This window comes from Cupressus sempervirens, chromosome 7 (assembly GCF_028749045.1).
Source record: "Cupressus sempervirens isolate cs-2001-9-10 chromosome 7, ASM2874904v1, whole genome shotgun sequence".
Lineage (NCBI taxonomy): Eukaryota > Viridiplantae > Streptophyta > Pinopsida > Cupressales > Cupressaceae > Cupressus > Cupressus sempervirens.
In genome coordinates this window covers 47,174,115-47,186,811 of record NC_143124.1, presented here as the reverse complement: position 1 = coordinate 47,186,811, position 12,697 = coordinate 47,174,115, and the positions used below count along the sequence as shown (strand labels likewise).

Genomic DNA, 12,697 nt, shown 5'->3' with positions numbered 1-12,697 from the left:
ATCCCAAACCTACTTAGTAAAGGAGCAATGGAGCATAATATGGTCCACCGGAGATTGTTGTTAAAAGACTATTTTCAATCATTATTTTGTCATTGATGTCAAACTTGCTATTTGTAGGAATCACAATTGATTATAAGATCCAAGTATTGTCACTTAGTTGATTGATGAAGAGGATTTAATCAACAAGATGTAACAAGAACACCTAAGGGAAAGGTTGAGTTATGGTTTTACAATGAAGTGCAAGGATAAACTAAGACAATGGTTAAATGATGTATTGATAAAATACTTGAAGGTACAAAGATTTGCCACACTTGAAACACTAGAGGATTAAGTTGTAACAAGGTTGACTACAAAGCTTAACTAAGTTCATCAGTGAGTGTCAAGCAAGCTAGTTCAAGCCAAGAAAATTCTCAGTTGGAGCTAAGCAGAAGCAAAATCTAGTGTGTGCTGAGGGAACTTTAGGTGCTGAGTGAACTTCAATTGCTGAGTGATACAGAAGGAGCCAAGAAAATAGAAAATTTAGTGGATGCTAAGTGAATCCACAACAGGCACCGAGCATCAGTAAAATGTAGTTGATGCTAAGTAACACAGTATGTGTCGAGCACTAGATTTTCAATAGTACTGAGCTACTGCATTATTGGAAATGTCAAAGATTTTCCAAATCTGAGCTAATAGAGTTGTTACCTTGAATTTTTTGAACCAGTTGAAGGATAAGGATGATGAGTTGGTTCAAGAGGGTTCTTCATGATGTTTCTAGAAGGAACAAAATGTGGGCTAGATTCAATGAATCATACCTAATCCATACAAATTGAAATCAAAGGAGGGAAGAATCAAGTGGGAAAAGAAGTTCCAAATTTATATTTAAGGAGTCACAAACTAAGAAGCAAGAGTTGTTGGTGTGCCAAATTGAGAAGTGGTTAAAGCATGTCAAGGAGAAGGCATCTAGGAGAAGAAAGACCAGAGTACAAAGACTTTGCTTCAATGAATGGTCAGAAAGAGATGATTGCACTGGTACATTGAGCATGGAGACTCAAGGAGACAGAGCTTGAAAGGAGGGCAACCTCTCAAGAGTAGAAGAGACTGAAGGCCAAGCAATGTTATGAGTTGAAAAGTGATCTAAAATCTACAAGTTAAGTTGTATGTTGTAATCAGGTCAAAACCCCTTATTGTTACTTTCTAGCAATTGTATCAGTTAAGGTAGAAGAAAATTCTATGGACTTAGGTTGGTTTAATAGCCATTTGTAAATCCTTTAACAGGGTAACATTCCAAGTGAATGATCTAAAGTCCTCTAACCAGGCCCACTTCTAATAGGGTGGCTAAATCCTTTAACCAGATCACATTTAATAGTGTGTTGTAGCTTTTAAAAATGTAGGCTTTTCATAGGGCATTACTTCAGAAGAGTGAGAATTGAGTAGCATGTTACTGGTGGGTTTTCCCAAATTGGGTTTCAACAGAAATCATTGTGTTATGTGTTGATCTTTTCATGTGTTATGCTTGCATTTTGATTCATAGTAACTTGCTCATTAGAAATGTCTAAGCATGGATGAATGAATAGTTTTATGGGCTCACTTTACTTGATGAAAATTTTGAATTGGACATTTAGACTTTGAATAACTGATTCACCCCCCCTCTTAGTTATTCTATAGCATTTCTAACATTCTTTACTTGAAATAATAATGCAATGATCTTCAGGTTTTGATAACGGCCTGGGATCAAGATGTCGATTAGGTTTTGATGGGAGTGAATAGATGTGGTAGCAAAATGATGATGAGGTGGAATATATGAGCTAGGGTAAGTAACTGCAAAAGAAGGAAAAAACCTAGATCTATTCAGATGAAGTGGTTTAGCATATGCATGGAGGTCTAAACTAATAGGTTTTGAAGGAAATTTTTCCTGATGTGATTGTGCATATTTAGTCAAATTGAAAACCCTAATCTAGTTTTCTAAACTATCAATGGTGAAGAATGACCAAGAGCCAAAACTACCTAGTCTACATGATGCAAATGGAGGTCTATTGGTTATGGAATTTGCTGCTCTTTGGTGTAAATTTGTATCCTTCTAGCTCTAAAGGCTATGTTGCAGTTTGTCTTCGAATTTCTCCAACGCGAAAAAGCCATTGGAAGTTTCAATCGCATACACATCTCTTTGTAGATCTTTATTTGCCGATTCAAACTGATGAGGATCTTTGGAGTGCATTTGTCAAATGTTGTCTTCCCAAGGATTGATGCTAGGGGTTTTCCTATTAGTTTTTTGAAAGTGTGACTACCTTGACTTTTTTGCAAGTCTGTGAGATTTCACCATTTTTTTCTAAACTATATACTATAGTTATTGATAACCTCATATTATTATTAATACATTAAAATAGAGTATATAATCTAAAATTAGAAAAGGAACTAATTTATCTATTTTTAAACAATAGTATATCTACAATATCACAAATATTGTACATGTAGTTATATCTCTTTATCTTCTACATTCTCTAATTACAAATTTTTCACCAGTACATATTTTTAAAAATAAATAATTTTAAATTATTATTACCTTTTTATTATAGTTATTAGAAAATGACATAAACTTATATTATATCATATTTTTAATAAAAAAATTATTTGTTCTATATCAAAATGTTAAATCATTTTTTTTATAGAAATCATGGGGCCCACCATGTTGGAGGCCTTGAAGTAGTGTTGTTGAAATAGCACCTGTTCCAAAGATATAAGAGCTCATAGGACTATACATTTTAATTATATAAAAATGTTATTTATAAAATTTTAGTTTCTTTATAGAAAAAGGAGTGAAAAAGAAGCAACAATAACATAAAATTATGTTCCTAGACAAAATTTACCTTACCAATTTCTAGTTAGTCAAATTTATTGTTCCTAAGAAAAGAAAAAAAATGATTTAGATCAGTCTCCTACATTACAACCACCATAAGCTTTCTATGATCTCCCAAGCTTGTAATCTCCTGTCCATCCTTGTATTACTTCAAACATATCCTCCAATGCTAATTGCTTGAGAATTTAATCTAGTTTCTACTAGTCTTTCACCCTAACTCTAATTATACCCTAATCCATAAAAATGTTTGCAATAGTATAAAACCTATCCATTACCTAAAATATATTGAATTACTATTTTTAAACTAAATTTATATTAAGATTAAAAATTACAATTTATCACACAATTAAATACATTTATTTATATACAAATATCAAGTACTTAGCCACTATGTGGCACTTTTTCTTGAATATTCATATAACCATTTGATTTACTCTATTGCTACTATTTTCTAGCCTAACTAGCACTATTTCCCACTAGTTACTATTACTATTTTCATCTCTCATCAAGTGAAAGCTAGTGAAAATGTTCTTCTCTAATTCTTAAGAATAACATGTTAAACTAGCATTATCTCTGGGGATTTTGAAACTACACATTGTTGGTGACTCTCAGATGTCCTCAAAAGAGGTGGCCAGTTGGGATCTTCAATATGTATTAGGCAAAGTTTGGAAGCTTTTGCAGAGTTTCAGGAGTTTAAAATTAGTCAATGCTTCTCGGAAGCCAACCAATTTGCTGATTTTTTAGCTAACTTTGGGGTGGGCCTAGAGTTTGGCTCCAGTGTATTTGACAAAGATAATATCTATGCATTATTTCAGGGTTGTTACCTTTCAGGAAATTTGGCTGAAGAGCTTGCAACCTCAATAATTTGACATTCCTTTCAGCCTGATTTGGCCCATGCGGTATTGTTTGGGGGCACATTTCAGTTGTAATTTGCCAAGGAAAGGATATTTTACTGCTTTTGACTCCTTGAGCCCTCAAACCAGTTTTTCACATTAATAAATTTAGTATGGTGATTAGTCACATTTACCTGAAGAAAAAAAGAAGAAAAATAACTCCTTTTATAGTTGATATACATCCATCAACATATTGTAACAAGAAATAATCTGCTCCATCATACCAAATTTTTGAATATGGACTCCTCTTTTCTTTTTTGATGAGTAGTCTCTAAAGGTCCAGGATACAAGATCACAAGCGAGAGTTCAGGTCGCAAGAATAGTGCCAGCTGAAGAGGGATCATTAATGATAAGGAAACCCAGAACAGTGCCAGCGGAAGAGGGAACATTAATGATAAGGTTTCCAGCTGTATAACAGTTCTGATTTGTTTGTTGCACTCAATAATACAAAACATTCGGATATGACTATGCTGTAAAATTTTGAGTTTGGGTTAGAATTCCAAACTCTTCGTAGACTTCAAAATCGATGTAGATTATGTTTTTATTCGACTCATAATCTGCCGTTTATTGAAATAAATTACACTTCCTCAGCATATTGATTTGAACAGATTTGTTTTTATTACGTGATTCAATCACCAGGCATATGTTTCTCAGCAAGAAATTACTGATAAAATGAAGCAGGAAGCACAGATTATGAATAAATACAAGAACGGATTAAATGTTGGTGCTTGTCTGCTAGTGAGATTAATGAGTTATAGGACGGCCATTTGTCACAATACTTATCGAATTCTCATGGAGGGTTTCTATTTGTGTCCATTAATATGCTGTTTACCCAACCTGCCTCTTATAGAAATCTTTTTGTTTTCTCTTTGTTCGGCTCTGTTGGTATGGTGTTTGAAGCGTTGTCGGTCTTGCAGCCTCTGGTTATCTTATAATATTGGCTTGTAAGTAACTAAGTTAAAAAGTTTTTACAGTCAACCATGGCATCAAGTTCATCATCTCAACAAGAGATTGTGGAACGCGATCCTTTCAGCGGAATTGGACCACAATGCCAAAGGTTCAAATCGTGCATATCTGCAAAACTGTTTGATGTATTTATTAACCATCGTGGACCCGATGTGAAAGGAACTCTAGCTCTTGGACTGTACTATTCTCTCCATGAGTTGGGATACAAAGCATTTCTTGATTCTCATGAGATGGAAATGGGAGATTCATTTCCTTCAGCCATAAAGAATGCCATCCATTCGGCTTCAGTACAAATAGCGATATTTTCAAAAGGATATGCAGAGTCCCCGTGGTGTTTAGCTGAGCTAGTTCTCATGTTACGTACTAGGGCTAAACTTATTCCTGTCTTCTATGATGTTACACCCTCTGACCTCCGATATATACAAAAGGGAGTGTACTCTGGCGCATTTGCTCAATATGAACAGAAAGGGAGGTACTTGAACGAGCTTAAAGAGTGGAAAGAAGCTCTCAACACTGTTTCGTTCATAAACGGCTACGAATTCAGTATGTTTAAAAGGTAAGACTTTTTCTACATACTTTTTGTTGACTTTAATTGTTTATATTAGTTTTGGTTAACAGTTTATCTGAAGAAATAGATTTTCCTCAATATAGCACCACATATTTCTAATCGAAGTTTTGTATTTCCTAAATTTTTAGTGATCAGATCAAACTGTGCAAAAATGTTGTGTGTGCTGTACAAAAAGAGATAGAAAAGAAAAAACCTCTAGATGTTGCAGAAAATGCAGTAGGACTTGATGAACTTTTGGAAGACTTTGAAAGGTGTTGCATGCAGGCGAGGAAGGACGTAGCAAAGATAGTCGGCATATCCGGAATGGGGGGGTCTGGAAAGACAACGTTGGCCAAAGAAGTGTTCAACCGCAAGCATTCTGAATATGACGGGTCATGTTTTCTGTTTGACGTGCGAGAAGCATCTGTCAAAAATGAATTATCATGGCTACAAACTAAACTTCTGAAAGATGTGCTCTCCCTACAAAATTCCCCCAAATTTCACAGCACAGAGGAAGGAAAGAGCTATCTCAAGTCTCAGCTTCGAAGGGTTAGATTTTCCCGCTTCCTTATTGTTCTAGATGATGTTGACCACAATGAACAACTAGATGCACTCTTAGTCAGAAATGTCCTGAATTCTAATAGTTTGGTAATCGTCACAACACGTGATGAGAGGGTTCTTGTGCGAGCCAGAATAACATTGCGCTATAAATTGAAGGAAATGAGTCTTGTGCATAGCAGAGAGCTCTTCTGTTGGAATGCATTCCACCAACCACATGCTGATAGTGCTTTCAAGGATCTGGTTGAGATGTTCGTCAAAGTATGTGGAGGTTTACCCCTGTCTCTCCAAGTAATAGGTGGTCATGTTTTTGGTAGTACAGACCGCCATTATTGGCAATTGGTTCTAGATGAAGTCCGTAAGACGTTGCCTGAGGACATCAAGCGGAGAGTAAAAATAAGTTTTGATTCTTTGAACAATGAACAAAAGCACATCTTTATGGACGTCGCTTGCTTCTTCATTGGCAAGCCAGTATGCATGGCCAGAAGAATTTGGGAAGGATCTGGATGGAGTGCTGAGCTTGCAATTCAAACCTTAAAAGATAAATGTCTCATTGAAACTGCACGGTGTTTTTCCAAGGAATTCGATGATAACAAACTTTGCTTCAGAATGCATGATCATCTTCGTGATTTGGGCAGAGAATTAGCAGATGAATTGGGCCCTCCTCGCCTGTGGCGCCCAAAGCATCTTAAACGCTTGGTGTGTTTCTCTCTCTCTCTCTCTCTCTCTATGTTTTTAGCATCAATAAGCTTAAATCTTTCCCATTGTTTCTTTTTCTCGCATGAGATGTAGTTTTCTAAATGCTTTAACATTCACCTCTCGATACAGGAATTGAAGCAGTTTAAAAGCATTCTCACCGAAGCCAAAGGCAGATGTCTTCTCTCAATTTTTGACTGGTCCCTCGGTGCCCAAATTACATGTTTTTTAGGAAATTTGGACGATTCTGCAGAGGCATCAATCTGTTTGTTATGGCTTCATCTTGATCTTACCTGGAGTGTACACACAAGCATTCCTTCGTGGATTCCATTGCAGGATTTGCAGGGTTTGATAATTGTTGATGGGCATCTAAGAAGCTTGTGGCAGAACGAGAGAGAGGTAAATGTTGTTCTCTAAGGAAATAAAGTCTTTATTTATGTTAGGTTAGGAATTTTAGAACAATATTTGTCACAATTGTTAACAATTAAAAATGAGTACTCTGAAATGTATTTGTTGCAAGTTTCAGGTTCCCTACAAGGTAAAGGAATTGCTGCTTCATAGAACTTCGTTGGTTGAATGTGCAAACTCATTAGAATTGTTAGTTAATTTGGAAAAGTTAACCCTAAGAGGAAGACCCAGAAATGATCTGATACAAGCGAGGTCTTTGTTCAATTCTCTTCGAAATCTCACACACCTTAGAAGTTTAGTTTTGACAAATTTGCCAATATCGGGGAAGGTTGCTTTGAACTATTGCCGGGAATCAACTGTACAGCATCGCATGACCAAGCTAGAAAATATAGAAATAAGTGAAGAAAGAGATATTTGGAAGGTTTCAGTTAGTGGAGATCATTGTCCGAGCCTTGAATCTCTACGGATTGAATGCATGGAAAATCTTTGCTTTGTTGATTTATCGGTTGTAAGAACACTGAGGTCTCTTGATTTGAGTTTGTGTGTCGAATTGAGAGAGGTGCCTGGAATATCTGATCTCGAAAACCTAGGGTTGTTGAGAATTCATCAATGTCCGAAGGTTGTGCAATTGCAAAGTATTGCACGTCTTAGTTTCCTACAAAGGATTATCATTGATGGATGTGAGAAGATGCAGTGTATAAGAGGTATTGAAGAGCTGAAAGAATTGAAACGTTTGCACCTATCAGCACTAGGCCATGGATGTTTATCGAACTGCATATGTAAATTGCAGGTAATTCAGAGAGAGTTTTATTTGTTATCTTTACTTGAGTGCTTGTTTCTACGTTACTGGCCTTCAGTTTAATTCATTTCTTGTCCGAAACTGACTCTAAATGATATTTTAAAGCGAATTATACCTTTCTTTTCTTCAGTTTGGTGCTGCTATGCATTTCTGTCAAATTACTGAGTTTCATCTGTTTTTTGTTTGCTAATTCAGAGACTGCCATCAGAGTTTACCACTGTAATTGGTAAAGCGGCGAAGGGAGCCTTATTGACTTTAAGTGAAAAATTGTTTTCTGACCTGATTAGCGACTTCTATCAAATTCATATTACTGAAAATTGTATGCCTGAAGCACCTCTCAGAACAGTTGAATACTTCTTGAGCACAATCATTCTATGTTCTGTGGTTCAGAGAAATTATGGGGAGATTACACACATCCCTCTTGGTGGGTCTGATTCCATTGAAAGTTATATGGGAGAAGGAGAATGGATAGTTACATTCGTAGTTACCCCAAAGTTGGATTGGATTCCCAGTGTATCATTTGGAGCAGAAATAAAGAAGGGGTGTATAATAGTGGTGAAAAATGGGGAAGAAGGCAATGCCCTGTGCATATTAAAAAGAATTATTCGTCAGTTATATGATCCCTAAATTTTTTTTTAACTTAATTCAATTTCAAAGATTAGATGATACCAGAAATATTGAGGTACTGTTTTGTAAGCACCCTATATGATACGCATCACTCAATTTTAATATCACTACGGGGAATGGATCATCTGAAGATAGCCTGATTCGGCTTCTTGTATATTTTTTCAACTGGAGCGAATAGTTGAGAATGGGACTTCTGAAAATATCTGCTATAGGTTTCGGGAATAATTTTTTATTGGGGAGAATATAGTGTCTAAATAAAAGGAAAAAGCTATTGTGGATTATTTCATAATAATATGTACAATAAATAAAATATGCCGAATTATATTGTATTTGAGAATTTAATTTATTTTTGGAAGAATATATATAGAGATATTATATATATTCTAAGTTTATTTTCATAATTATATTGATATTAAAAAAAATCATATGAAATTAGATAATTATTATTTCATAGTATCTTTAAAGTTATAATGATTATTTTGTTATAGTTGAATAAACAAATGATGGTACTCAATGAACAATATAGTCAAGTTGAATAAAATAAAAGTCATATAATTCTTCTATCACTAAACTAATATAAGAAATCTTAATGTTAAGATTTCTCTAAGATGGATTCTCTATTTATATATTTAGAGTTGGTAATGATTTGGTTAGGAAAGGTCCCACTCTTATTGGTGTAACTCATGCCATAAACAATCTAGCGTTGGCTAATGTTTGTCCATGAAAAAGTTTGCTACATTCTGGTATAATTCATGACATCAATGACTAATTTGTTCTCCTACTCCTATTGCCACAACTAAAACTCATATGTACTTGTAATTTATTTCTTTGAAAACTCATTTTTCTGGTGTAATTCATGACATCAATGTCTATTTTTTGATTCTATTTATGTTGTCACAACTAAAACTTGGCAGTTGTAATTTTTTTGTTTCAAAACTTATTTACTCATGTTTCATGAGTAGTGGTTCACACAAACCCATCTCTCTTGAGAGTAAATGGAATAGTTAGCACCCATTGGAGCTAGGTGACTCTCATAAAGGTGAAGTGTTGGACTTTTTGGGAGGTCACCCATCCCAGTACTACTCTAGCTTGAAAGTGCTTAAGTATAGAATTTCCTCCATGGTTAAAATCCCTCTTGTCACAAACCCATTTGCATAATCTTTACCATGTGTTGTGCCTGATCAACCGTTCATTATAAAGCCCCTTAATTCTGTCAATTGATAAGTAGGAGATCTTTCAACATCAAATCATACTTTTTAAATTAAATTCTAATAGAAACATCATAATTTGACTTGCTGTGGAAAATGTCTCCTACTTATCAGTTGATGAGTTTAAGGGGCTTTCTAAATAATGATTCATAAGCCACAACACTTTATGAAGGTTTTGCAAATGATATTTCAAGAAGAGTGGGTTTAACCATGGAGGAAACTCCATCATTGAGAATGTTGAAGATGGAGTAGTACTAGAATGGGCAAACTCTTGAGAAGTCTAGTACTTCACCTTTGCAAGCATTGCCTAAATCCAATGTGTGCTAATTGTTCCATTTAGTCTTATGAGAGATGGGATCATGTGAGCTACTACTCATTAAATATGAGTCAATGAGTTTGACTAAACAAACTACATAGTTAAATAATGTCAGTAATAACACAATTTAACTTCTTATGGAAGATATCTCCTGCTTATAAATTGATGCACTTAAGGGGATTTCTAATGAATGATTCATAAGGTAGAACACTTGGTGAAGGTTTTGCGAATGGGATTGCAAGTAGTGTGGGTTTAACCATGGAGTAAACTCTAATGGTAAGAAACAAAAATTTCTTCCTTTGGTATAGAAACCTAATAGAATCATTGTACCATAGTAAGAGTATGTTTGGTTAAGAGAAATCAGTTTTCTAAATATGTGAAGGAGCAGAATGTTTATTTTTCCTTCATTACTAGGAAGACTGATAAACAAGATGAACCTAAACATACACCTAAGATTAAATCTTTGTTGTCAGGGTTTCAAGATATTATATCTAATAATGTACCCAATAGTTCACCTCTTATTAGAAGTATTAGTCGTTGTATGGATTTAATACCTAGTCTAATTTGCTTAATAAAGCACCACATTGCATAACACTTGTTGAAAATACTAAATTGAATAGACAAGGGTACAAATTTATTGATAAGCTTTTGATTAGAGAAATCTTGAGTCCTTGTGCTATACCTTTTATATTAGCACCTAAAAAGAATGAAGAATGGAGAATGTACATTGATTCTAGAGTTATAAAAAAGATAACAATGAAGTACATGTTTCCCTTTCATAGGATGAATGACATAATGGAATCTTTGAGTGGAGAAAATTATTTTAGCAAGATTGATTTAAAAAGTGCCTATCATCATATCAGAATTAGAAAAGGGAATGAATGGAAGACTTCTCTCAAGACTAATGAAAGTTTGTATGAGTGGTTGGTTAGGACTTTTGGAAGAACTAATGCACATAGTACTTTCATGAGGTGAGTCAATGAGCTTCTAAATAAATTGTTGGGTAAGTTTTTCACTATATACCTTGATGATATTCTAATATTTCATAAGAAAAATACGAATACCTTGAGTATATTAGATAAGTATTGGAGAGATTGAAGGAAGCAAAGTATCTGATTAACTTGAAGTAATATTCATTCTTGAAGGAGGAAATTTTGTGCCTTGGTTTTGTGATTTTGGTTGATGGATTGAAAATGTATCCTAAAAAAGGTAAAAGCCATTCTTTATTGGTCTACGCCTGAGAATGTTGGAAGTTAGATCATTTTATGTAAGCTTTTATTGGAAGTTCATAAAAAATGCCAATTCGGTATGTAATGCCATAACTAAGATTATGAGAGGAGATAAAAGGGATTTCAAATGGACATATGGAGCACACAAGAGTTTTGAAATACTAAAACAAAAATTGCAGAATTACATGTGCTTGCTTTGCCTAATCTGAATAAGTTTTTTGAAGTTAATTATGATTCTAGTGGAAGATCCATTACTTTCATTTTGAGTAAAGAAGAAAGACTTATAGCTTTCTTTAGTGAGAGGTTGAATTATGCTAAGAAGCAGTATTTAGTTTATGATCAACAATTTCATGGTATTGTTCAATCTTTGAAGAAATGGAGACATTATTTAATGGCCAAGGATTTTTTGTTTTACAATTTAACAATAAATATTTGTAGTATTTAAGAAGTTAGAATAATTTAAACTAGAGACACATGAAGTTAGGGGAGTATTTGTTAAAAAATTCCTTTGTGTTGAAGCATAAGAGTGGATAGTCAAACAATTTTATTGATACTTTGAACATAAGAAAGAATCTACTAGCATAAATTAGAGTTGAGGTACTTGATTATGATGATTTGAAACATTTGTTTGAAATTGGTCCCGATTTTGTAAAATATTTGAAGGCTTGTACAAATCAGGTGATAAAAGAGAAAGATAAGTGGACTAGTTATTTTATTCAAGAATGAATTTTTTTTTAAAGGAGTTCAATTCTGCAAACCTAGAGGATCTATGAGACATAAAATCATGAAAGAGAGACATTGAATGATTTTCTAAACCCTTTGGGATTGATCACATAGTAATGTTGATTTCTAATAGATATTATTGGCTTTAGATTTATGAGGATGTGTAGAAGATGATTAGAAGTTATTGAATTAGTCATATATTAGGTTTGTATTCACCATTGTCTATACCAAATAAGTCTTAGGAAGATATTGGTATGGACTTTATTCTTGGCTTACATAGAACTTAGATAGGTAATGATTCTATTCTAGCGGTGGTTGATGGATTTTTTTTAATGATTTATTTCATACCTTGTGAGAAGACATATTTTTTAGCACATATGAGTTCATTATTATTTACGGAAGTGGCAAGATTTCATGGTTCTCCTAGGACTATTCTTTCAGATAGATATATTAAGTTCACTTGTTATTTCTAAAGAACACTCTAGAAGAAATTGGATACAGTGTTGAACTTTAGTTCTATATTTCATCTAAAAATAGATGGATGAAATGAAGTTATAAATTGGAGTTTGGGTAACTTGTTGAAATTTTTAGTTAGAGATAAAGCTACTAATTGGGCTTTGGTTTTAGCACAAGAAGAGTGTTAAGCGGTCATTTTGTACGATGAATCCTTTCAAGTCTATCTCTTGAAAAGTTGATCAATGACCAACTCCAAGGTTCCAGATGACTATTGCTCAACCTACTTCGTAACGCAATTGAAACTAAATGTGAATATTCACAAGGAGGCCTTTGTTGGTACCCACCAATATGCACATCTTTGCTGAAATGTAACCAAAAAAGAGATATTTTTCTATTTTTATTTTATGATGAATACAGTTTCTAAGCAATGCTACT

General features: G+C 34.1%; 1 protein-coding gene across 1 annotated transcript; it reads left to right on the top strand.

The window, feature by feature from the left end:
* Positions 1-981: 981 nt before the first annotated feature.
* Positions 982-8,330, top strand: LOC149545398 (disease resistance protein Roq1-like). The gene is made up of 8 exons (XM_089793761.1): positions 982-1,011; positions 3,998-4,138; positions 4,369-4,467; positions 4,704-5,251; positions 5,392-6,499; positions 6,629-6,895; positions 7,023-7,694; positions 7,899-8,330. Exons 1-8 carry the CDS (start codon positions 982-984, stop codon positions 8,328-8,330), a joined length of 3,297 nt encoding a protein of 1,098 aa, XP_089649887.1.
* The last annotated feature ends 4,367 nt before the right edge of the window (positions 8,331-12,697 follow it).

Bases quoted from the DNA above. Each gene is read 5' to 3' on its own strand.
- LOC149545398 (XM_089793761.1), top strand. From the start codon at position 982: ATGAATGGTCAGAAAGAGATGATTGCACTG. The intron at 4,139-4,368 runs GTATAACAGTTC...TTCAATCACCAG, and splicing joins TAATGATAAGGTTTCCAGCT to GCATATGTTTCTCAGCAAGA. The intron at 6,896-7,022 runs GTAAATGTTGTT...TGCAAGTTTCAG, and splicing joins TGTGGCAGAACGAGAGAGAG to GTTCCCTACAAGGTAAAGGA.